Below are 27,603 nucleotides of genomic sequence, written 5' to 3'. Positions count from 1 at the left end.
CTTTCGTGCTCCTGGATTTGATCATTATTATTTTATTCAGTGGCTTAACATCTGGTGTTTGCTACAAGGGTATGATGTACAATTCAGAAAGAATATAAAATATAACTCTGAAGGTTTTTTTTGTAGCGATAGCTACATTGCGGTACCATTCCGAGCCTTCGGCGTGGCGGCGCTGCAACTTTGTGGCAGAGGTGCAACCCTGTGGCGGCGGCGCCACGCTGTCACGTGGTTGGTCACATGGTGCAAAGCAGCTGCCGGCGGCTCAGCGCCGTGGCTGATCATGTGGTTCGTCACGTTGCCAAGTTCCACTCGGCCAGCTGTAGCCATCACGTCACTCCAGGTTTAACCAGAGCTAAACGACCGCCAATTTTTTTTCTCTCATTTCTGAAGTGGAAACTTCAAAGCCTTATAACGCCAGTTCTATGAAAGTGATAATTTTGCCCTTATTCCTTGATATCAGGAAAAACCAATAGCATGCATTTTGGCTAGTTCCCTGCTGCAGTCTTCAGGAAAGGGAGTGTCAGAAAAATCTCACATAGAATGTTGCATAGAGAAAACTAAATGACATATTTGGAATCTGCACACAAAAATATCTGTTCCCGCAACTTTTCATAATTGTAGCTTCAGTAATAAATATTTTTGGTGAGAAGCCCTTCAAAATGTGTTGGGAATTTTTCCTTTCCCACGCCTTTGTGCAGCTTGTGGAGCAGAAAGGTGCCTCGCCTTCCGTGCACGATGAGTCTGCCGAGAACGAGTCTGAGTACACGAGCGGTGTCTACTCAGAGCACTACACCACCCTGCAGCAGATTGGCAAGGGCGCCTACGGGTGTGTCAAGATGGCATACCGCAATTCGGACCGCCTCCTTGTGAGTTGTCCTTACATTACTAAGCCTGAAACACAAGCCCTATGGTGGCTCAGTGCCTGTGACATTTGGCTGCTGAGCCCAAGGTTGCAGGTTTTGCCTTTACTGCCATTCACGCACAGATGCTACGGTACTCACTTAAGGACCCCAAGTGGTCCATTGTGGCATGCCTCGTGGGTCGCAATGTTGCTTTGATGCATGAGCCGTAAATAAAATTTATCAGTGTATCAGCCTGCCTCTGCCTAGCTTGCCATGGGGAGCTGATCTTTGTAGCAGACAGCAGCGTTTCTGCAATATGCAGCTTGCCTAGGTTCCCCAGCATCATAATGCACATTAACCTCTAGTGAACCTGGACAAGCCAGCCTCGTCAGAGAAAACTACTGTGCAAAACTTAGCAAGCTTTCGCTGTAGTTCTGTGAGGAGAAAGGAAAATCTTCCACATATTTACACACTGTGTCACGGCAGCTTATTGTCGCTACATATTTGCTACTTCAAGGATTCTGGCATGTAGAGCTACTTCTTTCTCTCTTTTTCTTGCCACAGGTGATCACGAAGTTCATCCGCAAGAGCAAGGTGTATGAGGAGAGCTGGGTGCATGACCGGCTGATGGGGCGGGTGGTGCCCCTGGAAGTGAGCCTCCTCACAACGCTTAGCCACCCTAACGTCGTGCGGGTGCTGGATGTTTTCGAGAATGCCAGCCACTTCCAGATGGTCATGGAGCGGCATGGTGCGGGCATGGACCTTTTCGAGTTCATTGACCGGGCACCCTGTCTTGACGAGCCACTTGCCTCCTACATCTTCCGACAGGTACATTTATGCTAGCCAATGGTCATAGCCACGTTGCCTGCAGCGTGCTTTTTGGCTTGTTTGTGGGGTGTGCAAATTAATCGTGAACTCCTATGTATCACTATACAGTAGAACCCTGCTTTTGTTCCCGGGTGTTGCGTTTTCCCAGCTCCTGTATTTTCTTCAGCCGGTCTCGTCCAAGCTCTCATAGAAACCCATGCAGTGCAGACTTTGCTGTCACATTGCAATGGTGGCAGCGTTCCTGCATTCTGCGTCATGAATGTCACTTTGTGATGGTGCTTCACCCCATGCCAGCATTTTGACAAGCTTGTGTTTAGTGTGTGCGGAATAGCAATGGCAGACCGGCCAAAGTGAGACTCTGATCTCCATTTTGCACTTGATTACCTATCTGTTTGGTGGCTTCCAGCATGATGCACCCACACCAATGCCGAGCACACTTACGGGCACCGTGGTGCTGAGAAGGCAGGGCACATTTGGTCCTGCATTCAGCGCAAAGATCTGACATGGCCAGATTTCAGCATCGCACACGTGGTGGCCCCAGATGACTAAAGTGTTTATAGGCATGGAGTGCACCCGGTCAACTTGGAACTCAAATACTTTGAGGCCAAGTTGTCAACTGGTGCTGCATCTCAACACATGTTATCGGTATGCCGAGATGGCCAGACGTCGACGCCATGCGCGCATTGCCTGCTGCAGGCTGAAAGCCTCATGGTGCACCTGCTCGTAGTAGTATACAGTAGCCGACGGGTAATTCGGACTCCAATAATTCGGACTAGTAGGATATTTCGGACCTCGATGAGGCACCGTCAGTCACCCCATAGAAGCGCATGCATATTCGCGACGGATATTTCGGACTTCAAAAGTCCAAAAGTTCGATTTTTCGGACTAATTTCAGTCGCCTGCATGCCAGAATCTGCCATTTTATCGGCTTTTTGCCGGCGCGAAAGGCGCCATCTTGGATTGAGGTGAATTTACTTTGGATTGGCTTGAAATACTTTAACGTGCATTGACATCGCACAGCACACGGGCGCCTTTGCGTTTTGCCTCCATCGAAACACGGCCGCCGCGGTCAAGTTCGAACCCAGATGGTCCGAATCAGTAGCTGAGCGCCCTAACCACTAAGCGACCGCGGCGAGTCTCATACATTCGCTATTCGTCCTGCGATCTTTGAGACTTCCAGGTGGCAGTCGGATTGTCATTGCCGTCAACTTGCTTTTGTCGCCAATGATGTCGCAGACAGTTATCACTTGTCTGATACGTTGAAAATTGAAAATTAGTTGTTGGGGAAAGGAAATTGCACAGTATTTGTCTCGTATATCGTTGGACACCTAAACTGTGTCCTAAGGAAAGGGCGTAATGAGGGAGTGAAAGAAGAAAGGAAGGAAGAGGTGCCGTAGTGGAGGGCTCCGGAATAATTTCGACCACCTGGGGATCTTTAACGTGCACTGACATCGCACAGCACATGGGCGCCTTTGTGTTTCGCCTCCATCGAAACGCAGCCACCGCGGTCAAGTTTAAACCCACGTGCTCCGAATCAGTAGCCGAGCGCCCTAACCACTGAGCCACCGCGGCGGGTCTCATACGTTCGCTATTCGCCATGTTGCCACTTGGGTTAATCCGACCGCGTTGACCGAGTGGCGCTCAGTCTTCACGAAGTTGCATCCGTTCACCGTTTTGTGAATGCATCCGGCGGTTCTACCGCTTTGAACGAAAAGTTCCTTGTCTATGCGTGTGTTTGACGAGCGGTGTGGTGCCCACTCGGGTCGTGGACAACGTGGTGCCGCTGGGTCCATCAAAGAAGCGTAGGAAGTATTCAACTAAATGCCGTGACGTTGCTGTCTAGCGTGTACAGTGAGAGTACAGCTTTGGCGCAAATAGAGGCGCAAATCGCTGTCAGCAAGAGAAAAAAATCAGTGACATTTTTCAGCCGATTCATCTCAATAATGTGATTTTTTTTGTACTGCATGGATTTTTCATACTGTTCGACTATTCCGACCATTTTTTGGGTCCCTTCGAGTCCAAAAAATCGGTCGGTAACTGTAGACACCCAATTTTGATGGCATGTTTTCTTCTCTACAATGATGCGGAAGTCATTGCTATGCATGAATCACCATGGGGTATTCACCTACGACCGCTAAATAATTTATAATTGAATTTTTGTGTCGTGCTGTTTCGGTTTCAACTGCCAAACGATGGCTGTGATGTCAAAGTGTGGTTATATGTCATGTGAGGCATGGAAAAACTGCGATGTAATCGCTGCTTCATCATTTTAATTCACTACAGTGCCAGCCTTCCTCAAGAGCCGGAATGACAACGAACGTAAAAGCTATAATTATGTAGCAATTTTTTGATGCCTCACGCGACCTATAACCACACTGTGACGTCACAGTCATCGTTCAGCTTTGGAACTGGAACCGAAACAGCATGAGAAAGAAATATGATTATAAATAATTTAGCGGTCGTTGGAGAATACCAGGTGGTAATCTTTGTATAATAGTGTCTTACGCATCATTACAAACAAGAAAACGCATGCCAAGTTACCGTAAAAACCCGCGTATAGTACGAGGTTTTTTTCCTATTATTAGCACCTCAAATTTCCGCCTCGTATTATTTGCGGATCCGAACAAAAATTTCAGTTTTGCTCGAAGTTTTGGTTTCGTTATTGCCGCGTGGTTACGGCTTGGCTTTGTTATTGATTTGTGGCTACGGCTTGGCTTCGTTACCCGTGACGGCGTGGCTAGGGCTAGCAAGGGAAGGTTCTTTTTTTCTGCCATGGAGGAGCACGATGTCAGGGCCACGAAAACAGTATTCGGCTGCTTTCAAGAGAAAGGCTATTTTAGTTGCCGAGAACATCGGCAACAGTGCGGCCGGGAGGCAGTTCGGCGTCACCGAGGGAAGCATCCGCGGATGGCGGCGACAAAAGGAAGCACTTTTCGCCTGCAGCGGAACGCGAAGAAGCTTTCGCGGCCCGAAGAATGGGTCATACCCAGAAATTGAACTGGCCCTGACGGAGTTCGTAAGAGAACAGCGAGCCGCACATCTACCTGTGAGCGTGGAGCTCATGCAGGTAAAAGCTAGGGAGCTTGCTAGAGAAACAGGTATTCCAAGCACCGCCTTCAAAGCGAGCAAGCACTGGATATACCGGTACATGTGCCGTGCTGGGTTTTCGTTACGGCGGCGAACGTCGATTTCCCAAAAACTGCCCGAATCGTTTGAAGAGCTGCTGGTGGCTTTTCAGCGCCACATTATTTCTTTACGGAAGTCCAAGAACTTCCAGCTAGGGCAAATAGGCAACGCTGACCAAACGCCAGTTTATCTGGACATGCCATCACCCCTCACAGTGCACGAGAAGGGTTCCAAACAAGTTTGCGTCCGGTCTACCGGCAACGAGAAGACTCGGGTTACGGTCATGCTATCGTGCACAGCAGACGGCCACAAGCTCCCACCCTATGTCGTGTTCAAACGCAAAACAATGCCGAAAGGTGAGGAGCTGCCAAGGAATGTTATCGTGAGATGCCACGAGAAAGGTTGGATGAACGAGGGTCTTGTCCTTGACTGGGTGAAGTCCGTGTGGTGTAGGCGGCCCGGTGCACTATTGTCCTTCCCGTCGATCTTCGTGCTGGACGCGTTTCGCTGCCATTTGGCCGACTCGGTCAAGAGAGTGTTTACGCGATTGCGGCACTGAACTTTTCGTCATCCCAGGCGGAATGACTTCCCAGCTGCAGCCACTTGACGTTTGCGTAAACAAGCCTTTCAAGGACGCGCGGTCAAGCGGTGCTACGCTGAGTGGATGCGCTCAGGTGAGCCTGCAGTGACGCCGACTGGGCGGCTGAAGCGGGCATCGCCAGCCACGCTGTGCAAGTGGATTGTGGATGCGTGGGCGAGCATTCCTGCGGACCTTGTGCGTCGGTCTTTCAAAAAGTGTGGCATATCAAACGCCCTCGATGGCACAGAAGATGAGTGTCTGTGGGAAGATTTGTCCGACAAAGAAATCTCCGAAGAAAGCGCTGTTGAGGATGAGAGCGATTGAAGTGCGGTGTCCAATTGCAATAAATGCCTTTCTTCGTGCTTACCTGGTTTACCTCACTCGTATTATACGCGGATAAATTTTTTTTTTCTATTTCGCATCTCTAAAATTTCACCTCGTATTATATTCGGGTTCGTATTATACGCGGGTTTTTACGGTATGTGTCTCTACTCCTTTAACAGCTGTGCTGCAGAAGGAGCGGGATAAGGTAAAGACGCTCAGCCACCGACCTGGGCACCTTCGAAGCGTATCTATGGTGTTGGAGGAAAGCCAAAGTCGTAAAAAAAAACGCACAGATATAACTCACTGCAAGGAAGAGGGATAAAAAGATAATGTGAATAAAGGCAACTGGGCCATTGCCATTCTCTAGTACAGGTGAACCTCGATATAACGAAGTCCTACTTGCAGCCGAAAATTTCGTTACATTGCAAATTTCGTTACATCAAGGTTTCCATGTTTCAGCTGTCCAAATAAAGTATAAATGGTTCGTGGAACACTGCTAGTTGATGGGAACTTGTAAATCACTTATTGACGAAACACGCAAGCAAATCTAGTAATAATAGCGCTAACAAGGGCACTGGATGTTTTTTTCTATATCAGGAGCATAATGAGTGGTAGCAAACGGAAGCAACGGCATCATTTTTCTCCGTGTGCGCATAGCAAAGAACAAGTGCAGCGCCTAGTACACGAAGCCACCACAGGATGTCGTCACTAGTATCATCATCATCAGCATTAAACATTTGCAGACGGGGACGCATCAATGGAGAGACAAAAAAAGAAAAACGTTCGCATCGCTCACGCCAGCACGGCTACCTTGGGCGTGGCAATCGTGCAGATGGTGGGTTTGCGCTCTCAACAAAGCGCTTGGTGGATGCTTGTGTGACGGTTAAGTGAACGGTTTCTATCAGTGCTTAATTACGTCGCTTTTCCTGCTCTGCACTTTATTTTATTCGCTGTATACGACCAGGACACGTTTTTTTTTCGCCGTTCACCTGTTTTAAACGGACGGCCACACTAGCTTCATTAAAGTTTGTAACACTGAAGACTTTTTTTCCTACGAGGACATTGCACGCAAAAAAAAAAAGGGATGCTGCAAGAAAATTGGGCTTATTAACTCAATGGTCGTGTTATTCATGGAATTGCGACGCTGTTTCATGAATGCAAAAAATGTTTATTGGAACTTTGTGGAGTACGTGCAGGCAATCCAGTTCATGTGGCAGCAAAGAACTCCGTCAACTTCATCTGCCGCTTTTTAACAAGTGTCGGCATTCTAAGGTGCTCGTATGTTGACAGGGCTACCAAGGCCTGCTCATGTGACTGCGTGCCCGCGTACTCACGCAGGACATCCAGCGCATCCATGACTTGCGTCGGTGTAGGCGCACTGCTTGCCACATGGGCGTCTTGGTCAGGGTCGTCGTCCTCCATTCCCGTGTCGGTGACACTCTCAATTATTGTCTCATCATCCAGCTCTTCGGTTGTAAGACCACAAGCGTCGCTGAAAACAAAGTCCTCAACCGTCACATCGCTGGGAGCACCACCCTGATCGCAGAGCAGCTGCCACGAGTCACCGACATCTGTGCTGGATGTGGATGGCATGCTTTCGTCGTCGTCGTCATTCGCTTCGCAACCCAGTTCTTGGTTTGAGTGCATGCTATCCTTGAAGCGCGCCTTTTTGAAGCAGTTCTTTATAAGCTCGCTGCTCGTCAACTCCCATGACCGTGATAGCATCTCCAAGGCCATGAGCACATAGATTTTAGTCTCTCTTTGAGCTCAATGTTGAGCAGCAGCCTTTCGATGACCCGTTTGCGGTACGAGCACTTGACGCTGTTAATAATACCCTGGTCCAGTGGTTGTATCAGGGAGGTGCAGTTTGCGGGAAAATATTCGAGCTCAAGGAACCCGTACAAGGTTCCGAAACGTCTTTGAATTTCATGACATGGTCAGTGACCGCATTCCTTTTTCTTCTGAACGTTAGTGAGCGCACATTCTTCAACATGATGTGCAGAGCAATTGTCCACAAGTAGGCACATGCTTCTTTCCTGCTTGCGTATTTCAGCATCCAAGTCCTTTAGCCATTTCGTGAACAAATCCCGCGTCATCCGCGCCTTCATGTTTGGCGTGTATTTCGCCAGCATTGTTTTCTTTCTGCTAAAGCAGCGCGGCTTCTCACTTGTTCAATTACGAATGGCACGCGTAAATCAAATCACTGCCATTCATGTTGGCACAGAAAAGAACAGTCAAGTGCTGCTTACTGTGTTTGCCACTATGGCACTTTTCATTTCACGGAGTCAATGTTTTCTTTGGCAACAGCCGATAGAAAAATGCTGTCTCGTCGGCATTGTAAATGTCGGCGATGTCGAAACGTGCCAATAGGCCCAGGACACGATCACGCAGCCAGTTGGCTGCTCCAATCTCGTTCGCTTCTGCCGACTTGCCGCTGGCCACCTTTCCAGCAGTGTTATGCCTCTCCTTAAATCGTTGCAGCCACCCGCTGCTGGCCTTGAAGTTGTCGCACCCAAGAATGCAAGCGAAGTTCAGGGCCTTCTGTTGTAGAATGGCCCCGCTCAGCGGCATGTTTTTGGCACGCATATCCAAAAACCATGTGAAGAGGGCTTTTTCTACGTCGACGTAGCTTGCCTCCTTTGATCTTTTCCGCTGCAGGCCCGAGCCACCCGTACTAACGGCAGTCATGATGCCGTCTTTCAATTTCAGAATCGTAGACAGTGAACTCTGCGAAAGTCCATACCTTTCGGCAACAGTCTTCTTCTTTTTGCCGTTCATTATTTCAGTGATGATCTTGGCTTTTATGTCCATAGACAAAACTTTTCTCTTGTGAGGAGCGCTCATCTTGAACAGAAAACGCACTGCATGATGTACGGAGCCAAGTCGAAGAAACACTGCTACTGTTTGTAGGCTTCAGTAAAGTGAGCTCACTCAACATCAAAGTGACTCGCTTTGGCAGCGTCCTCAGGCCTCACGCACGCATATTTCCGGTTTGTGCTTTCACGTTCAGAGTCTCCGACTGGCCAGTGACGTCATAGCGTGACGCGTCCTGAAACTTCCGTGCTGCGGGTTTTGTATGCGCACGACAGATGGCGCGGTGTTATGTTCCTATTATCATCATTTTGTTTTGCTCGCAGATTTCCTGACTGCCGACAAAATTGGCGCGTAAAAAGGCAAATACAAAATGCGTTTTGTCTTGGCTGAAGTTTTAGCTCTCATCCGATTGGCGTCTGGCACATGCATGCGATGCGCAAGGACTTCGTTACATCGGAAGTGCGGCACAAAATTACTTCGTTAAATCACGAAAAAAAAAAAAAACATATTTTTCAATAAGGAAGTGATTGGGAAATGAAAAAAAATGCGTTAAGTCGTGAATTTCGTTACATCGAGGTTCGACTGTAGAAGACGATTAGCTTGTTTCATACCCTCGATCTTCAGCTCACTTCATGCATAGAATGATTAATGTTCTGTCTCTCGCTGCAAGACCATTTTTTATGTATCATTTTCATGTAACATATGTTCGGATACAGCTAGCATGCTCACGTCTTTTTTGGGGGCACTTCTGATAAGATGGAACAAATTGTCATGGTCCCTTCAAGTGCATCTTAAAGGGAGTCTGCTGCAGTTGGAAACTGTAAGATAAAGATACCAGGCTTTGTGAAATTAACGCCTTAGGGATCGTGGAAAATGGCAAAGGACGTGCTACAACGCTGTCTGATTTGAGAAATATTATTTGCTGCGTTCACTAGTTGCCATAAAAAAGCACCTCATTTTCAGTGTGAAGGGTGCTAAATTCGCGTGAAGCAAGGAAATTGCGCTTGGCAAACTTCGCAGAGCACCAAGATGTTGTGCGCTTCAAGCTAAGGCTTACATTTGCATTACAGACTCATAACAGTTGCGTGTGTGTTTTTTTAACCTTGGTTAAAAAACGTGCGCCTGTTCTCTAGGTGAGTGTTCAGCATGTTTGCATTATCTCGCCGCGATTGGCCGGCACCATCGGCTACCACAAAATTGTCGGATCGCGTCAGAGTGAACGACGCTAAACACCTGCGGCACGACGCGTCTGGCTGTATGCATTTGTTGATGATGGAAGGATGGACCGAGGTATGATGTGAAATTTCGACCCTTCCAAAAAAATCTGTTGGAATTTTTTTGCCAAGTAATGAACCCTCGCCCCAAACTGATGTTAACATCTGGGAAAAAAAGGGGGCTCATTACGTGAGTATATACGGTATACACAAGAACAGGTGACCTGCCACTTTTTTTTGTGTAAAAAAAAACTATTCTTTGTACAACTTCATTCACATTGAAACCTTTCTCCATTCCAGGTGGTGAGCGCCCTGTCCTATCTGCACGGCCTGCACATTCTACACCGTGATGTTAAGGATGAAAACATCATTATTGACGAGCGCTTCAACGTGAAGCTCATTGACTTTGGCTCTGCTGCATTTATGGCACCCGACCGCCACTTCACCACCTTCTGCGGCACCGTTGAGTACTGCAGCCCCGAGGTATGGTGGTCTTGTGCAGCGCGCATGTGAAAGACCACTGCTGATGTCCTTCCGCTGTTTAGTGGTTAGCTGCGATGCTTTGCCACCACTGAGGTGGTAGGTCAGTCACCAGAACCTGTTTAGCTTGCTCATTAACAGGGCTGATACCCCAGTCAGGCATATATTTTCTGCATTTTTGTTACACAAAATCTTGTACCTGTGTGCCTTGAAGTAAAGGCTTGGCTTTTTTTTTTTTTAATTCTTTGGCTCTGAAGTACCCAGCACTAGTAGCTGAGAGATAGTATGCCACTGTGCTGCTCTGCTTAGGCCTCAAGCCAACCTTGTGCAATTGTTCTCTCTCACCCCCTCTCTCTTGGTCTTGAAAGTGCACTAAATTGCAATAGCGAAATTTTAAGAAATTCCCCCTTCTTTTCCCGTTTCCTTCCTCTCTTCTCACCCTCAGGTTCTGCAGGGCAACCCATATGCGGGGCCTGAGCTGGAGATGTGGGCTCTGGGTGTGACCTTGTACACGCTTATTTATGGTGAGAACCCCTTCTTCGACGTGGAGGAAACCATCGCGGCGACGCTCAAGCCACCCTATGCAACTTCCAATGGTAAGGAAAGGCCTTCATGGGCAGTGACAGACAGAATGCCTGGTAGTTCCATGGAACCATGGAAAGTGTGTTGGTAACATGTGGAGAGATGAGGGAATATGAATCGGGCCTAAGCTGTGTGACAGAGCAGGCTGCAGAGAGAATGCAGAGGGAATATGCAGTACATTCATGCCACCTGTTGTCCCGAGCATCATATCATACCACAGGTGCCCATGGCAGCCAGGACCTGTTGAAAAAGTGAAAACGATGAGTGAGACCATGCAGGATGCAGCTAGGCAGACTGTGAAAGGGCGTTGGCAGGAAGAAGTAGAGACATCCAACAGCCCCTTAATGTTCGCTCAGCAAAATGCGCAATTATTCCCGAGAAAATTGCATTGAAAATTCTCTCGCCACTCGATTTCAAGCTAATGACATCAAGACTGTAAAGGACTCAATGATTACCATTTGAAAGCGAATGGTGGCATAGCCTAGCCTCGGGGATCCATGTGCAGAAAGGAGGAGGATAACCATTTATTCCATCAGCCTATGGATCTGGCGTGGGTGGTCTTGAGTCTGTGCTAGGTGGTTGGGAGCCCTTGGTCTTTGGCGGCCTCGAGAGCCCAATTCATGGCTCGGAGTTGGGTCTCCGGGTTGGAGCTGAGTAGCACGGCCTCCCCACTGCCCAGAAGTTTGGAGCTGCATTAAGTCCGGAGGAGGCGGGTCCTCCATACAGGCCCAAATTATGTGATCTAGCACAGAAAGAACTGTCTTTGACACACCACATTTTACCCGTGAAAATGATGGGGAGGGGGGTGACACCTGTACTAGGATTTTTACCTGTCCTAGCTCGTAAAAGCTCTGTTTCCAGTGAAAGTAGTCTCTTGGTCATTAGAATGCGGTTACCTACTGATGCAGGCCAACTTTAAGTATGTCCTCAGTGTTCCTTTATGGGAAGGGGGACACATTCTTGCCTGGTGGAGGTAAGTCAAGAGCAACCATCACTGATGTTGCCACTGTCATGGCACAGACCTCTGGGACCTCATGTCACGGCTCCTGCACCACGACCCACAGCAGCGCTGCACACTGGCTGAGGCAGAGCGCCACCGATGGACCGTCCAGCCCGTCTGCCCCGAGAGCTACCGCTTTGAGGATGTCGTCCACGCTAGTAAGCCTCTCCTTTTTCTAACTCCCTCCACAGTACGACGTGCTTATTAGCCTGGGTGTGCAGCCTAGCCTACTGTTAATCCGGTAATTTTCAGTGCGGTAATTTCCACTAAGGCTTCAACTCTGCCAAAAAGCCGTTGTCTGTCAGTTTATGTGGTCCCCTGTGTGCCCACCGGGTGGTGAGCAACCTTAGGTGGGCCACCTAGGTCACATGACCTCGTGGCTTCGGCGTCATCACAGCCTGCCCACCGGAATTGTGAGCATACTGCCCACCATGGCAGATTGGTCGCAAAAGGTTGCTCAGGTAGAGCAACCCGGGTCACGCAAGCCCCACCGGTGGCAGCACCTGGCATCACAGGGCAGTGGCGCATTGCTTAACTGTTGCATCACTGCCTCAGGAGTGGTACAAATGCTGCTAGGGACTTATGGAGGCTCTAACCGAAACCGAAATGCTAGTGCACCTAATTCGCATTTGGCCTAACTATGCAAATCGACTGTATTTTTTTCCATTCATGTGGCACTGCACTTACGCTTGCTGTCTGGCCAAGCCACTATTAATCTGAGCAATGGGAAGTGTGACCATGTTATGGTTTGACTTGAAAAGTTCTTATCTTGCATGTGTTGACTGCAGTCCCTTTCTGCCTGAGATGTACTGAAAGGAAGAACGTGCAGACAACACACAGTCCACCACAAGAATGGCCAAATTCAATAATGCTGGCTGTCTGTGGAGTGAAAGCTTTTTAAAACAAATTGCAGCATGATTAGCCCCCCCCCCCCCCCCCCCCCCCCCTCCAAAAAAAAAAAAGAGAGGTAGGTGAAAGTAAAGGTTCGCATTGCGGCATGCTTAGATTTGTGTTCTTGGGAAACCCAAAAAACACTGCAAGGAACCGAAGGGTTCTGCGAAACCCAGTTTGAGGACTCCTGGTTTGACTAAATGTGATTGAATAGCAAATATCCACTTCCGAGCCAGCTTTAGAGCATTCAGATGTCATTGCATATGTCACCCTCTAGAGTACTAATTTGTGATGATGTGTTATTTATATATATATATATAAAGTCTCCGTGATACACTAGCAGTGAAGTTTGCCCACATCTTATGGCTGTCAATTTGTGCACTTTATTGAATGCACTGAACAAATTAGTTTTTGTGCAGCTTGCGTCGGGCTCGCCACAGCCTTCACAGTTCACAGTTCATTTTCTTGATCAGGGGGTTTTCAAAGTGAGCTCACAGAACACTGAATTTCTACAAGCTGCCATCTGTGGTTCCGTATGATGTCACGAAGATAAGGAGCCAAGGTACGGTCATTTTTGTATGGCAGCAACTGGGTCAATTTTTCTACGCCTCTTTTAGCGGCCACAATGGAGGTGCTGTGTCCTTTAGCGACTACTCATTCTTGTGAACAGGCATCTTCTGCGTTCATTGATTTAGAAAGCAAGCACAGGGATATACTTGAACATAAGGTTGGTGCTAAGTGCGACAGAGCCACATATTGGCATGCTGTTGTGGCCAGAGTGAGCCTTCCCACCTCTGTAACGTGTCCCAACTGCGAATAAATGTTTTTAATGCTTCTATGCTGTTAAATTTATTGCTCACTAAATGCAGCAGGTGAGCCATTTTTTGGGTTTTTGGTGAGCTGGGAAGGTTTCTCATGAAGCAAGCGCAGTAATTGCTTGTTAATTCAACTTCAAGGAACCAGAAAAAATATTAGAATTATCAGAGAGTTTGAATTATCGAATGATCCTGAAAAAACTGTCAAGAACTGCTTGCATCGTGGTAAATTTATTTGGTTAAAGACTTGGCGATGGTTGCCCATTTTTGAGATAAGAGCAGTGCGGGAATGACTGTTTTTCACGTTTCCATCAATCCATTTTAATTGCGTGCACATTGTAGGGACCATCAAATCAAAACTGCTCTGCAACTGTAATGGCATCCCCGAAGCCTTCGGGGTGCGACATGGTGGGGCTCCACCACTACCGTGTCGCACCCACCATAAGCAGTATCACTGTGTGCGAGGAGGGCTCACCACACAAACAGTGAACGAAATGTCGAGAGTGCGCAGTTTCAGTGCACTACAAGAATGCAACCATGCAGAAATAAGCAAAGGAAACTGCTTAGCGGTGCCAAGTCGGGGAAAAAAGAATAAGAAAACATCAGTGTCCCACCAATCAGCATCCGAAATGGTGCTCGGCTGATTGAGCTACCGTCATGGCGGGATGGCGCAAAGATCATAAAAGTGAAAAGGAAACTATGCGGTCAGACTGTTCTCGGACACTGGGCCGTCCATTCATTGTCACGCGGACCTTCGCGCACTCGTCAGGGTGCGTGAGCGACTCTTCAGTGTGGAACTCCAGATTTTAATAGGACTATTTCAATGATCTCTTCCTGTACCAGTCATACCTGGACACGACCTTTCTTCGGGAATCTGTTCAAATTAACCAGTGCGAGACCCACAGCATTACGAATTAGCGAGCGCCCGGTGCTAGAAGTTTACAAAGGCATAGGCAGGGACCAAGACAGCAGGTTCGAATTATCTGATTTTAAAAGTAACAGAAGTTTAATTGCTGAGCTTTTGCTATAGTTGAGAACCCGTGCCTTGCGTTTAGCAATAGAGGCACCAGTGGTGTGCAGTTTGTCACGTTTTCTGCTTCCTCTGCCATGCAGCCCCGGAGGAGATCAACCCGTCCAAGTACCTCCAGCAGGACAGCTCCATCTACTTCAGCTGCAGCCTCTATGACCTGAACAAGAGCGATGCTCCATCGTCGTCACGCCACAGGAGCCTGAGCTGCGCCAGTTCGGTGACCAGCCGTGCACGGTCTCGTTCTTCGTCGTCGCGCGAACCCGGTGCGGCAGCCGCGCCACACAACAACCTGGCTTCGCTCGAAGGGTCGTGCAATGACCTGGGCGCAGTCATCACCGCAGACGCTGGTTCAGCCTCTTATAATTCAGAAGACATCACGAGAGAACTGGAAGCCTGCTCCTAGGTTGCACAAGCTGCTGAGAAATGTGCATTGAACGCACACAGGTTTTTGCATTTGCAGTCCCGTTTTCGCTCGACACGACCGGACAGTCTCCTGAGCGTTACCCATTTCCTTTTGCTTTTCTGTGTGGCTGACGAGAATGTGCAGCTTGTTTTTTTTTTTGTATATTTGTGCATTACATTGGAGCACCTGCTAGGGCAAGGAACAGGTTGGTTCTGCCTCAACCTTTAAAGCGATCTCAAGGAAACTAAAGAAGGCGTGCTTCAAAGCTGAGTGACGGTGGAGATTTCCTCACATTCTGACTGATGTTCGAAGGAAATCGACATGCTCATGTTTCTTTTCATTTGAGCTCTTCTCTAGACAAACTTGATGTGTAATCGGTCAGTGAGGATGTTACAGAAAGCTGTTGGATCAGGGTTTTATGTGAAGGTGTGTGTCGCAGCAACTGGACGATCAAAACTAGGCAGCTTGATCGGTTTTGAAGCAGCTTTGTGCCCACCCACTGTACTTGGATTTTGCATTTGACATGGATCGCCTTCTTTTACTTTTTAGCTGCAGAATTTTTTCTTTCATTGTGTAAACGACTAGGGTTTGTGCGACCAACCTATCCAAGCCAGTAATAAAAATGAGAATGCTTCGTCCTTTTTTCTGCTCTTAAAAAATTCTTAACTAGAAAGACGCTTGTAGAAAAGTATAATTTCTCAGTATGGTTTGCCTGTAAAGCTCACAACTCTAGCGTGGCAGCTTTGACTGGCGTAGACAAACTTTGTTGAGCATTTGAAAGCAAGGATAAGTGCTTTCAAAATCAAGAGATCATTTTCTCGCGTTACCTGCAAATGCATACAAGCCTGCTAGCAGAGCACCGCTGCAAACCTTGTTGTGTAAGCATTACTGGGCATTTCTGTCCGCAAAACTTGTAAACTTGTTGTCGTCCACATTGCGGCAGAGTACCGGCAATGTAAGTTGCAAATGTCCCATGTGGTGAAATCATTTGAATTCTGGTCACAATTTTCATTGCGAAATGCGACCATTCTTGGGCTTACTGTCCACCAAAGTTTTGTGCCTGAATTTTTTTTTCTAATATAATATATGTTCATAAATATTGCCACTGTGCTCACGACCGTGCAGTGCTAATGTAAATTTGGTCACAGCAGGATTTGCTTATTCCCTCGTATATTGAGTGTTTGCTTACCAATGCAGTTCTACAGCAACCTTTTTTCTTCCTTTCTTTTTATTCGTTCTCTACAGGCTGATACAAACAAACCCACCCATCCCCGACATGCACTGCACCGTTTTGCTTGCAGCAGTTTAGATCTCCACAAAGGCATCTTACAAAAAGAAAGCACTCGTACATGGACCAATCCAGCACGGCACTGGTTCCGAGAGTTCAGGCGTGTTGAGATCAAATGCAACCTGTGCGTTGCTTACGTAGACCAAGTGTACATGTGGCCACCGTTCGAAAAGTGTTTCGCACACGTCCATTCCAGACCAGATGTTGATAGAGTGCAGTGGGTCGTCTTTGTGCTGCTGCAAGCCAAGGGTGAATGCAAGGAGACTGTGCTATTTTGCAAAGGGTAAAGCAGGAGAATAGCAAAGTATCTGCGTCACAATAGTATATATATATATATGTAACTAGCTAGTCGTTGATGGAGCATAGGGGAAAAAGTTCTATCTTGTGATAAGCGTGGACAAGGTGAAAAGAAGTGTTTATGTGTGTACATATCAAACAGCAGCTTCTTTTACTGCAATACTTATTTTTGCTAGGCACATTCATAGCCTGTAACTTTAGATTGCATGCATTCCATTCTTGTTTCATTATCATTCCATAAGCAGCATTAAATATTATAATCCAGCAATGGACTACATCATGAGGTTGGAATGCCCGAACCAAAAGTTCCCGTTCCTGTAGTTTCATTAAGTGTGCTAGATTCACTTTGCAAGTGCTGTTTCAAGTCCGAATTCCTGTTTCGCGCAGCCGTGTGCGATAGCTTAGCGTTGGAAGTCTTAATCGTGCTTGCTCCAGTTTGTTGTTGAATAGATTAAGTCTTAATTGTTGGGCACAGTTAGACAGAGGTTAATGATAAAGAGCTTACTTTTCTGCTCCTTTACGTCACTGCTATACAACCTGGCATGCAAATTTGCAGAGCTGATGAGGTGAACCCTGTGGGCTGTTCTCATTAATTCTTGATAGTTTTAATGCAAATAATTTTTTTTTTAGCCTGTTACCAGTTTTTATATCACCGCATTTTAAACCGAACCACTGACCTTAATTTTTTAAGCAGTGAAATAATACTTCTTTGATTTGAATTTACTTGTTCTTGAACGCAAGGAATTTCTTGCTTACTGATGATGTCAGCTGGCTTTTAGATAAATGTTTATTTTCTTCACCATGGCTGAATTCGTGTTGCGGCCCTTGTCTTCCCTTTGTAATTTCCTGTTGCTGCCGCGTTTGATGCACACAGTGGGTCTGTTGTGAATTCCCTAACACATGCCTGTACCTGCAATGGTTAAAATAGCAGTTGGAAGAAGGACCACTAGTCTGACAATGCTTGTAGCAGCACAGGTTGCATTTGTTGTGGTCCGGGGAGGGAAGAACAAATGCGGCTGTTTTACTGTGTGTGCGACAGTGACAAAGCATGTGTTGGCGAGTCCTGCCTGAGACTGTGTACATATGTATGTATTGTGTGTATTTATTACGACAAATAAACATTATATTGTCAGAGCCCAAGCAGGTGATGTGGCTGCCACTTACTACAAGTAAATTTGATCTCAGGTTATTTGTGTGTTTTTATCCAAAGACCACTGGCAATTGCCAAGTTTAACCCGTTCTTTAAGCACCGATCTGCAGCATACCCACACGGGAGTTCCTAACTGTAGTATGCAAGAAACGAGGACATGATACAAAAATAAATTCACTGGTAAAGCACTATGTTTCCACTTAAATTGATGAAAGCTTGCACATAGCTATATACGAGCGACAAGTTTTGTTGTGAAACTAGTACCAATTCAGTTCCTGGGAAAATTATATTTGGCCAGCATATGAACAGCAATCTGAACGGTTCACTCTGAATGACTGGAAATGGGCACCCTGCAGAATTCGCATATTACATAACAGTCATCTGAATGGACATATATTTAACACCTCAGAATGCCCTGGTTGGGTGTTTGTGTTGAGATTTTTGTGTATGGTTTTAGGAACAGATCATGGTTTTCGCAGTCCTCGACCAGCACGTCATGGTTGCCACACAAATGTTTACTGTTTCCAAAGCTTTATATTTTCATTTTGTGCTTTTACAGCCACAACGGAAGTGCTCTAGCATTTGCATTCTTTATTGCATCAAGTAACACAGCAAAAAAAAAAACCTGCTCATTCCACCTTCCAAACTCTGCTTTCATGAATGATGAAGCATCTTTGTTTTTCCATTTTCTCAAAGGAGCTGCAGCAGGCAAAAAAAGGCTTGATTAAAAAGACAGTAGAGACAATATCGCACATTTTTCGTTTGCTTCCATTAGCCAAAGCTCCATGTGCGCAAACAACATTCCCTGCTTTTCATCGGAGTCCTTCGATTTGATTTTGTAAGCTCCTGGAACTTTCTTTTATAAGCAAGGCATCTTCAGCAAAGCTGCTTGTAATTTGTCGCACTCTTGATGTAAACTAATGACGTCATCCTTGCTTTCATTAGAGAAACCCTAGTAGGCAAGTAAGGCTTGGTATTTACCGTGAAGTAAAAAGCGTCGGTTTGACTTTGCTGTGCTGGTTCAGCTAACAGTAAGCCAGCACACTTACGGCAAAATAATGAAAAGGTCATGCAAGTTGTTATTGTGACCAAGGAGCTTGTCATAACAGCATTCCCGGAATTTCTCGGTAACCGCACTTCAACCAAAATTCATTATTGCATCACAAAAGCAGTTGATGAATGTGCCCATGGCAGTTTTTATTTATTTCTGTTTTATATACAAATAAAATCTCTAACATGGTCATATGGTCTGACAGTGTCCTTACAAAGGTAATTTTCAACATACAGCCAATTTCGATATCCAGCATAACACCCCTTGACCCAAAGCCTCTCAACTCTTATCTATGTTGTTCACCTCAATCTGTTGCCATCCTATGTAGTTGATGCGGCATCACTGAAAACAAGGTGGCACTGTTGCATTGCTCACATGTATGGAAGCAAATGCAGCGCATCGAAAAGTGTATTAAATAAAGACAAGAAAAGACTAATCGAAATTATGCATGAATGCCCGCACCTTCAAAAGCGTTGCATGCCTTGAACAGCCTCGGGTGCAAAGAGCAGCTTTGCCAGAAGCTAGTTTTTAAGGTTTCCTCAAATGGAGAGTGCTACTCAATGTTACTCTGCCAAATTGAGAAAAATGTACGTGGTCTTAAATAAAAAGTGTGAAAAGTTTTTGAAATCCATTCAAGCCTTTATATTCAGGCCTGTATGTACTGAATTGGGGTAAATGCGAGGGCAGCTATGGTGTAAAAGGGACACTGCATTATTGCCACATGTCATACAAACTTGTCCCAGAATGCGGCATCTGGATCTGGCTGAACAAGTGCCGCCTCCGACTTCCAAGTGTCGCCATCCTTCCAGCAGCTTGCACTGCATGAATAGAACAGCACAGTTCCAAACTCCACTGGTGGGCCTGAAATAAATTGAAACGCCACATCACCAAAATAAAGACTAATTGCAACACCGAATTGAAACCACATCACTCTTTAATTTTCTTTCATAATTACCAGTTTGTCCAGTGTGCCACACACTAATTCACAAAGCTTTACTTTTCACCAACGGGAACTTTAAGGGCGCCAGGGAAGGAAAAGCCTTTCCTCAAAGAACAAAGTTTTAATGGAAAAGACACACTAACCCACACATTTCAGAAAAAGAAAGTTATAGGAATGCACAGTACTACATACAGGGTGTTTCACACAAGACTGTAAACAATTTTTTAAAATAGACTTTTTGAGTTCGAAGAGTTCTTTTTTCGGAATAGCGTTAAGAGTGCAGTGCAGTTCTTCAGAATATAGCTAAGACATGCCAACTTGCAGGCTGGTTAACTCTTTCCTTACCGTACCTATTCAAATTGTTCAATTTGAACAATGACGCAAAATGTCCCATTCTAAGCAATCTGAGCTGCTTCTGGAAAAGTAATGCCACTCAGTATGTTGCAAAAGGACTGTACTTCAGATTCGGAGCTGGTTTGTTCATCAGCTGCCTGAGGAAGAATTTTTAAACTCTGTACGAAACTTGTCAACATGGAGCGATCACGGTGAGCATGGCACCCAAGGTAGCGTCCTCTTCTCGCATTGACCTTGCTCAACTGCAATGGTGCTTTTGCGATTTTGCAGCATAGACACTTGACACTGTAGGTGCAAGCGACAGCTCTGTGTGAAAATATGACCTTCATTCATCTTATTTTAGTTTGCACAACGGTGATTGCTCCTGCCAGCCCGGATTGTCGGCAGGTGCCCATCTGTAACTTTCGTATCCGCCGTTGCCGAGGAGTTCACTGCTCTCGGAGCCCCTTTGAAGGTACCGGGCATGTTCTGAACAAAGTCGTATCACCAGCAGTGTAGTAGACTCTGTTATCTTTGCACAGCAGCATAGCCCAAAGTGCTGCGTGCGAGCAACTGATTTGTTTCTTGACCATGGTGTTATAATGCAGTGAGGAAAATAAATGTACGCAGTCACAGGTTACGTCAACACATTTGTTAACATGTTTGCAATATATATCACATGCCGTATTTAATTGTTCTTGTTGTTGCTCTTAAAAGAGTATTGTGATCCCTTATAGTTGGGAAAATGTACAATACTGGCTATGCTATGAACAAGATGTTAGTAGGATTTTTTATTTTTATTGATTGCATGAGATGTCTAATTATTTTTTTTTCCTTGTTTGTGCTTGTTCTTGTGTTAGTGCATGCTCTCTTCCGCCCCACTCTTCATACTGAAGAAAATTGGATCTGAAACTAGCCTTCGGCTATGGGTCCGTTCAACATTATATATTAGATCTACCCTCAAATTATAAATACATAAATATAATTGAATCGAATTGAAGGTTTACCAATTAAGAGTCCTGTAGCTCTGAATACTCATTTTTGGTGTAGCAATGCTCAACACATATATTCTTGATATTTTTATTCTCCTATTTTCCGACTGGATATGTTTAATATTTTTGTGACTTTTTGTATGAGTCTCAAATTTTGACAGTTTTCTTGCTTTTGCAAGCGCGCCTCTCGAATTTCGCCAGACATTTTTCTTTCGCAACCAATATATATTGTTTTTTCTTAGTATCACTGAAAAGTGAATTGTATTAGCTACACTATGATGTGCTGCAATTAAAAATTATCTAAATTATTTGGTGACAAAAAATTTAATGCACACCACACTGAAATTAGCTGTTTTCCTGGAGTAAGCAAAGAGGTAACTAATATTGAATATAGTACATGACTTTTTAAGTATTACTGTTAGGCTCCTTAATTATTGAGAGGCGTGTAGCCCACTGGAAGCAATATCCATATCAGTTTTTACCCTCACTGCTGTGGCTCAACAAATTTGGGCCCTTCAAGCCATTCGAAAATCGCAAGCCTGCAGAGAGCAAACAACAACGAGCATCAAACTGCGTCACGTGGTAACCTCTGCCCCACCCGTGCTGAGGTGCTCACTGCTCCTTGCCATTTCACTGTTCCAGAACAGGCTTGGCAGAGATTGCAGAGTAACGCGATTTGAGGGGCGCAGCTGTTCGCTCTCCACAGGCATCCAAAATGGCACGAGAAATGGCCCAATTTGCAGAGCCACTGCAGCAAGGTCAAAAACTGATAACTGATATGGATATTACTTGCGGTGCCCTACACACCTCTCAATAAATAACGAGAATAATGGTAACAGTTAAAAAGTTAACTATTCAAGTTTAGTTAACTATCTTGGTAGTTAGCACAGCTTCACTGTATACTGATGCCCTACACCACTCACAATGCTATGCTGAAAAAAGAGCTATTCTGATTTAAAAATCCTATTTTTGAAAATTGCTGGGAGTCTTAGGTGAAGCACCCTGTATAATAGAATACCCCTCCCTAAATACCTCCTTCAAAAGAGGCCTATAAATCCTTCCCTTGCACCTCAAGCCAGGTGGAAAAAAAAAAAAAATGACTCCTCACCTTGCAACTGGGTGATGCCTTCCACTTCCAAGCTCTGGATGAGAGCTGGCATGGCTTGCAGCTCAAAGCAGCGCCTTGCTCCACAGCTTTCACACTTGCCGGGCTGCCAGGATGGTGAGGGCTCAGCGATGAACAGTGGCTCTCCTTCCCAACAAAACCTTTGCATATTTTAACGAGGAGGTTACGTTCAACAGAACAGTCCATTGGCAACACTAATGCGCATGCCCAGTATAAGGGCAGTGCCTTCCGCTGCATTTTTATTTGCCTGCACATATTAATTAGTGCAACCCTACAGGCTTCATTTGCTCAAAGGGCTGTGAAAAGCCGCACGAAAAGCACCCACCTGATCAACTGCTGTGGGCAGCATTGCAATCGCTTGTGGAACCTGTGGAAAGTGGTGTCGCTGTACTGTGGCTTCTCATACGTCTCCTGAGCATATGCTGTACTGCCTTGCCCCTTGCTGCAAAGCATTGTGCAGTGATAGTTATGATATACCAGTGGTGATCAAGATTTCACACCACTGAGATCCGCATTGTCAAGGAATTCACAAAGACAAATTTGCAGCTGAGGAAGGCACAATTTTTGTGCAATTTTTCGCTTTCTCTACACCATCAGTGAATGACTTTACCAGTTGATGATCAAAGCCACATCCTTGGGCTAATCCTAATATTTTAAACTAGCTATCAAGCAATTAAAAACGGCGTGGCAGTTTTTTTTCTCTCCAGGTCACAACGCAAACTATCAGTTTCATGCGCCGTACTAGAATGGGACCTTCGGGATGACAAAGACAACAGCCTTCAAAAGAAAATTAAAAATTAAATGCCACAGGGGATTAGTTAAAAAAATAAATGATTAAAGGGTCTTTAAAACGCCTTTCGAGGAGAGCACATTAACTCACTTAATCACTGCACTGTGTTGCCATGAAAACAAGAGCCAAATAATACTCTTCTACACGCAGCAGACGACCAACAATCACGCGTCAAAGTTGGTGAGTCCTTCCTGGCGACTTTTTCATGCTCGCACCCTCCTCCGTCCCCCGCATCTATGTATACAAGGTGAGAGGTGGCCATTGGTTAGGTTCTTTCAGACGTAAGGCAGCTACTGTGGCCGCGGCCCATAAGCCGGTTAGCTCCGGCGGGTCAGGAAGCTCCACTCCCAGAGGGGGGTCGGCGAAGGAGAGCCTACCTTCTAGCAAACAAAAGTGACGAGAGGAGAGGGAAAGGCACGCTGAAATTCAAATTTTAACTACGGATAAATCAGCTTCTACAAAGCGCATTTAAAAAATCCTTGCTGGACACTATTCGTGAAGCGATGTGCTTCAATATCCCATGCACGCCGCAACTTTATTGGAGCCTCCTTCACAGCCCCTTTAAGATAGTTGGCATCTTAGCCTAGCTCTCCTCTAGTATTCAAACAACTGAATGATGACATAACACACTCCCATATCTCGTATTTGCAAAATTCCATTAAAATAAGATGACTGCAATAACTAGTTAAAAACAGCAAAAGGAAACCAAGTGACTCACAAACAGCAGTAAACAGTGGTGGTGAAACTTTGCACACAGCTATACCATTTCCATTAAAAAAAATAAACTGTGCAAACAGTTCTAAATGTTGATAACTCAATTTTCACTAGCATGATTTTACTATCAGAGTACCACTGTACGTTTTGATAAAGTACCAAAGTCACGCACACTAGGATTTCGAATTTAAGCTGAAAAACGCAAGTACCCAGGCATCCGGAAAACATTTCCTTCTCCAGCTTCGTAGTCTTGTAATAACTTCCTGGCACGTATGTCAGCGGGAGTCTCACCAGGCAGAGTGCTCTCTTCCACCACAGCAATGTGGAAACTCTTAAAACTGCTCACTTGCTGCAGATCCCTAAGCAACGCTTTGCGCTCCCCTTCACTGCTCTTCAAGGCACTCATTGCTTCCAGTGCCCTATTGGACTCCAGAGACTCGGCCTGAACTGGGATTTCCTCTTCCATTTCGGAATCATTTGAGGCTTCTTCACTTGAAGGCAAGGCATTTGAGGCAACAGTCGGTGATGTGACAGTAATTGAGCCCAGACAAGCTTCCAAGTTCTGAGAACTGTTGTTGCTGTGTGCTTGGTGATGCGGGGATTCGTCACCCCACGAATCATCATCCCAGTCATCTTGCCCCACAAGCCAGTCAGTTGACATGGGTGGCTTCGCTGCAGAACAAGAACTGCTCTCTTCCGCTCGGGCGGAGCACTCTTGGCTCCGGATAACCTTCCAGCTGCACAGCAAGGCACAGTGTTAAACGTCCTCAAACACTATGACTAGTCTCAGTGCTTATTATCAGTTGCTCTCTCTGGGTTTCCTGCAAGCTAATCTGACAAGCAGCGAGACAGTTTTTTTTGGTTTTCATTTGTCACCTCTGCAGAGGGTGAAAAGAGCTAATTCCTGGGGCCAATCATATTAGGATATATGAACATATCAATACGCCCTGCCAGTGTTCCTATTACGTTACAGCAGTCAAAAATATTTTCGCTACTTGGGAAATTTAGCCACAATTTCTCTGCACAGACTTGATAACTAGTGCTCTCTAACTATACATCTCTAAATACTTCTACATATACATGTTACAAATATATAGCACCATTAAATATTAATCACGAAAAAACTCATTAAATTTTCCCACAATAATCTATTATTTTTATTTACTCATTCACTTCTGAACTTCACAGGGTACACAGTTTCCAGGTAAGAGTATATAATGAGAGGGAGTTACTAAACGCACTACATATAAAAAAAGCAGGAAAAAAAGAACAGGACAGACCTGAGCAATAAAATTGATGCAGATATCATAATTATTATCATCAACTTAACTACATCCATCGCAGGACAAAGGGCTCTCCAAATGACTTCCAATTAACCTGTCCTGTGCCAGCTAAAACTATGTTATCTCTGCAAACTTCCTAATCTTATCCACCCACCTGAGTTTCATCTGCCAACCCCTGTGCCATTTGCTGTCTCTAGGGGTCCACTCTGTTACCATAACAAACCATTGGTTATCCTGCCTTTGCATTACATGTAATGCCTATATCTATTTCTTCTTGATTTCAGCTTGGATAGCTCTGTCTCCTGACCCACTCAGCTCTAATCCTATACTGACTTTAACGATACATTTCCTCTGTTTTAATGTTACACCAATAATTTTCGTTACCATAGCTCACTGCATTGTCCTCAATTTATAATAGTTTCAACCTTATTCGTTAGCCTCCATGTTTCTGCCTCACGTATGAGCACCAGTAAGATAAAATTATCGCGGATCATGCACATATTGCACCACACAAATGCACAAACAGTTTTCTTTGCTCCTTTGTCTCTCATATGTGTAGCTTTTTTATCTTTCTTGGTGGTTTTAAAGCTTTTCACTCACATTACTGTTACTGCTTTACTGTTACTGTTTAGTAACACACCAGAAAAGCATTCAAGATTCAGAAAAATTACAGAATAAAAACCAAATATTGAGAGTCTGCAGTCCAACAAACGTTTGTATACAAAGACAGCTTGCACTGCAGACGTGAGTGACTACAGCAATATGTACAGGCCCCCTCCTATTTGAAAGGAAACAAAAAGTTTGCGCAAAAGGACAAATTTAATTTTTGGTTTTTTATCGAAGCTGAAAATTACTTTTGTATATTATATGCCAAAAGAAGCCCTAGTCACAAAACAGGAAAAAATTCGCTTGTGACACATAACTATTGAGTAACCATATCGTTCGAATGCTAAAACTTTGTACCCTTTCATATTGAAGGCACATGTACACTGCACACAAATGAAAGGGGTTAAGGTGTGCACCAAGCTCAAAATGCTTGGCTCTTTTATTAGCAACGTATTTATTCTTCGCAACTAAGTAGTCAGGACCTCTTCTTTAGCCTTTTATTCATGTGTTCATGCTTGTCGCACACTCTGCAGCATACAAAACACTTCCATAATATGTTGCAGAGATCAGGCTCTTAAAACCATAACTGTACCCAGGTGAAAAAAAACACTGGGCCCAATAGGGCTTTCGAAATCTGTTCCAGTTGTGTATCTGCAAACAATTGGAACGTCCCAACTGGAGCTTTCAGTTGGTCCCAAATACATAATCGGAACCAATTGGACAACCCATTTGGTAACTAGAGTGTCCAATGAAAAGCAATTGGTTCCACATACACAACTGGAGCCCATTGGATGTTCCAACTGGATCCAATTGGAAACCGCAATTGGATATGGCTTAATTAAGTTACCAAGTTTCGATTTGCAAAGGCGTTTGCAAAGAACGGTTAGGACTCGCACCTTTCCTGTTTGTTCCAACAACTTGGGTTAATGCAGCAGAAGACATAGATGGTTCGGTGATACCAGTCACACTTATCCAATGGGCTGTAGATCTGAAGCGCTAGCAGCAGGCGCTTCGAGCACAGAGGGCATATGAGTTCTGGCAATGACTTCAAGGCACTTGTTGTCCAATCCTGCGACAATCAGGAGCGATCACAGCTTTCAAATCACAAGGAGCTAGTCATCGAGGCGAGCTTCGACTGGGACAAAAAGAAGCAGCAGAGAAGAAACTGAAGTCTGACGCTCGAAACCGGCATTGTCTGAAGCAGAGCTAATTAAAGGGACGTCTCCTCTTTTTTTATTTCGTTACCTAACGAACATAAGTTCTTGCTGGTTACTCTACGGGCTACTATTTACCATTTGGCTACTATTTGCCACTTTAAAACATGTAAACTATCTCTCAGAGTTGATGGAGAAAACAACTACGAAACATGATCACGCAATTAGGAACGTCACTCGCTGCACTAGACTTCGTTTGGGTTGTGCATGCTGCGCCACTGTCAACGGTTTGTAAGTGAACAATAATTAAGAGACTACCTGCAGACAAGAAAACCGAAAAGGGAAATGGAAGAGAATGACTGGCACTCACAGGTACTCCTCCCACTTTGTTCATTAGCCACGACGTGGTTCCGCCTTCCACAGGCTCATCTTTTAGGCCGAGGAATACACACTGCGTTGACGCAGCCATGTCGCCCAGAAGCACGTGTCTGTAGATGAGCGCTGTCTTCCGCAATAATCGGTAGTTCAAAGTGCTGTACAAAAACAGAAGACTGAAGGGTGCCTTACGCACGCATGTTGTTGCATTATTTTTAAATACGCCAGAGTAAACACGAATAACGTAACATAAATAGTTCAGACCGTCATCCGTCAACTGATGAAGCAAGCAATGCGGTGCGTAGCAGACGATGGCAAACACTTATGGATTGACTTGACCTTCTTTGTCAGAAGAGCAAGGTTCCGGGCTAGTTGTGTGTCCGTTCTTCGTGTGTCCGTGTTTCATTGCGCTGTTTCTCCCCTTCTTTGTCACTTCGACGCTATTTAACTAGTACAATGCACAATCTAGTAATTGACCTTGAATATTATATTAACTCATTTTCAATAGCTCCCAGCTTGCTAGCTGACGGAACACTTTTTCATTGGTATGTACGCGTTTATTGCCTTCTTTTAAT

The 27,603-nt window shown here is 45.3% G+C and overlaps 2 protein-coding genes across 6 annotated transcripts in view; one reads left to right on the top strand and one right to left on the bottom strand.

Annotated features, from left to right (window-relative positions):
* Pask (PAS domain containing serine/threonine kinase) overlaps positions 1-17,656 on the top strand; it is a 107,199-nt gene extending 89,543 nt beyond the window's left edge. For both annotated transcript variants that reach the window (XM_077661227.1, XM_077661228.1), the window contains 6 exons: positions 699-866; positions 1,407-1,670; positions 10,029-10,211; positions 10,654-10,804; positions 11,811-11,948; positions 14,610-17,656. In XM_077661227.1, the coding sequence (XP_077517353.1) occupies positions 699-866; positions 1,407-1,670; positions 10,029-10,211; positions 10,654-10,804; positions 11,811-11,948; positions 14,610-14,929 (1,224 nt within the window). In that variant the 3' untranslated portion in view covers positions 14,930-17,656. The remainder of the gene's footprint in view (positions 1-698; positions 867-1,406; positions 1,671-10,028; positions 10,212-10,653; positions 10,805-11,810; positions 11,949-14,609) is intronic.
* A 1,175-nt stretch (positions 17,657-18,831) lies between these two features.
* Positions 18,832-27,360, bottom strand: LOC144128136 (programmed cell death protein 2-like). Of its 4 annotated transcripts, none has more exons than XM_077661229.1 (6): positions 27,024-27,360; positions 26,396-26,568; positions 23,820-24,347; positions 22,432-22,548; positions 22,089-22,246; positions 18,832-19,576 (listed from the first exon to the last, which is right to left on the bottom strand). In XM_077661229.1, exons 1-6 carry the CDS (start codon positions 27,120-27,122, stop codon positions 19,440-19,442), a joined length of 1,212 nt encoding a protein of 403 aa, XP_077517355.1. In that variant the 5' UTR covers positions 27,123-27,360; the 3' UTR covers positions 18,832-19,439. The 4 variants fall into 4 exon arrangements, with proteins under 4 accessions (XP_077517355.1, XP_077517356.1, XP_077517357.1 ...); XM_077661230.1 differs by having other exon boundaries at positions 19,214-19,533; positions 22,089-22,191; positions 27,024-27,359; XM_077661231.1 differs by having other exon boundaries at positions 19,282-19,533; positions 27,024-27,359.
* Positions 27,361-27,603: the final 243 nt, after the last annotated feature.

Source organism: Amblyomma americanum, chromosome 4 (genome assembly GCF_052857255.1).
Source record: "Amblyomma americanum isolate KBUSLIRL-KWMA chromosome 4, ASM5285725v1, whole genome shotgun sequence".
In the NCBI taxonomy this organism is placed as follows: domain Eukaryota; kingdom Metazoa; phylum Arthropoda; class Arachnida; order Ixodida; family Ixodidae; genus Amblyomma; species Amblyomma americanum.
Note: the sequence above shows the minus strand (reverse complement) of the source record. Positions and strands in the feature narration are given on the sequence as shown.

What these genes read in the sequence shown, in the direction of transcription:
- LOC144128136 (XM_077661229.1), bottom strand. Translation starts at nt 27,122, where the DNA reads ATGGCTGCGTCAACGCAGTGTGTATTCCTCGGCCTAAAAGATGAGCCT. An exon ending in TGCCCACAGCAGTTGATCAG is followed by an intron (nt 22,247 to 22,431) that starts GTGGGTGCTTTT and finishes AAATATGCAAAG; the next exon opens with GTTTTGTTGGGAAGGAGAGC. An exon ending in AGGCATCACCCAGTTGCAAG is followed by an intron (nt 19,577 to 22,088) that starts GTGAGGAGTCAT and finishes AATTTATTTCAG; the next exon opens with GCCCACCAGTGGAGTTTGGA.